General features: G+C 34.8%; 1 protein-coding gene across 1 annotated transcript; it reads left to right on the top strand.

The window, feature by feature from the left end:
• The first annotated feature begins 210 nt into the window (after positions 1 to 210).
• On the top strand, positions 211 to 780 carry LOC138352688 (uncharacterized). The gene is made up of 2 exons (XM_069305266.1): positions 211 to 222; positions 400 to 780. The coding sequence occupies exons 1-2, from the start codon at positions 211 to 213 to the stop codon at positions 778 to 780; spliced, it is 393 nt and encodes a 130-aa protein (XP_069161367.1).
• Positions 781 to 1974: the final 1194 nt, after the last annotated feature.

Here is a 1974-nt window from a genome sequence, read left to right as displayed (position 1 = left end):
TCTTTTAATGTAATATGCAATTGATTATATATGGAAAAATTTAATAAAATAAAGAAATAAGAAACATAATAATTACAGCTTTCTCAGTGGAACGTCACTATAACATTGAGTTACGATTCAAGGACTCAAGACTCTCCCGTATAAAAGCCCGGCATCACTGCTGAAAGACACACTCGCTCAGCTGTGGCCACAGCTAACCAACTTTCAGCCATGAAGCTCTTGGTAAGTTGCATTAACAATCAGACTCTCTGATATTGGTTAATATTTAATGCAATGTATTACATAAAATATCAAGAAAAGTAGTGGTCTTTTCGAAGAATATTTCATTTGCGCGAATGACAATACAGTACTTTACTGCTAAATATTTTATGACTGTATGTGTGATTTTTTCATATTTAGGTGTTTGTGATCCTTGCGGCTGCCGCTTGCGCTTCTGAGATTGAGAAGCGAGATGCGGAGCCCAGTTACGTGACGAGCAATTACGGTAGTGCTTACCCTGCATACATTCACCGTTACCACAATGGAAAGAGGTCTGCCGAGCCAGAGCCTGAACCATCATACCCAATTTATTCCTCCGGCCTTCGATATGGTTATGGCCACCATTACTACAAGAGGTCTGCCGAACCAGAACCTGAACCATCGTATCCTCTCTACTCCGCTCCCCGTCACAGTTATCGCCGCCATTTCTACAAGAGGTCTGCAGATCCTGAACCATCCTACTCAGTCTTCTCTAATTATGGTTACCGGCCACTAAACCCTTATTGTCACCACCTTTACTAGATTTTTGCTAATATAAATGACAACATCTCTACTTACATTTTGGCCTACGGGAAATTAAACTATATGGTAAACCATCTCAACAATAATTTTCAGACTACGAGGCCTACATGACAAACAATTACAAAGATCGTACTCATCGCCAGGATTACTATCACCATGACATCCATGAGCTGAAATATACATTAAATTATTTAACAAGTTTAATTTTCTTTTGTTGAGTGTTATGTTGTACAGCAAAGAAATAAATCTATATAATAATTGTTAAGTTTATTATTAATTATCATTTGCATCATTAATATCATAGTGGTATCATAACGCTGAAAGCGATTCAATGTGTTTCCGGTTGGTTGAGATGATTAAGATGTTTAATATTGATATGGTTAATATATCTGGAAGAATATATTAACTTCCGTCAATAATATTGACGAAAAAAGATGTATGTAATTAATTAATTTTATAGAGAGTATACTTGTATATATTGCGATTTGGTATTGAACCAAGGAAACGATTTCCGTGGAAATTGTTGCTTGCTTTAAGAGGCATGCGAAATAGACGTATATTTAAATACACAATACACATCTAATAACATTTTGACAAAAACTAAATTCTACATAACAGTTTGCTATAAAATACAATACAGTAAGTTCAAATTGAGATGTCAGCATTTAAATATTTTTAGTATTTAAATATATTTATATTTAAATAAAATTAAATATTTACATTTAAGTAAAATAAAAATCAATATATATTTTTTATGTATACTTTACAAAGATTTTAGGTGGATGGAATAGCATTGGATGGGAAGGGGCCACGGCTCGCCGAGTCAAAGCATCTATTTTATAAATATTGTCGGTTCTTTCCTCTGATGCAAATATGGGTAAAATACGATAAAATTTACTAAGACTCGCATTAATGTAAGGTTAAAGTGATACTAGTTTATCAGTAGAGTATTCTGAGTGTTGATGAAATATATTTACTGACAGTCTTAGACGAAAAAAATTATTTCAGCCCACGAGAGCTAGTTCAATGTACTCACCTATTTGTGTTTGCGGGGGTTCAGCTCCGGCTCTTTGGTACCGCTTCTCAACTGTCAATCAAATGGTGTACAGATTCCTGAACCTACTGGGCACTAACATATCTACATTTGAAACTTTGTATGGCGTCAACCTCAACCACATCACTGCCTAATGCATT

Source organism: Procambarus clarkii, chromosome 54, assembly GCF_040958095.1.
Source record: "Procambarus clarkii isolate CNS0578487 chromosome 54, FALCON_Pclarkii_2.0, whole genome shotgun sequence".
Taxonomy (NCBI): domain Eukaryota; kingdom Metazoa; phylum Arthropoda; class Malacostraca; order Decapoda; family Cambaridae; genus Procambarus; species Procambarus clarkii.
Note: the sequence above shows the minus strand (reverse complement) of the source record. Positions and strands in the feature narration are given on the sequence as shown.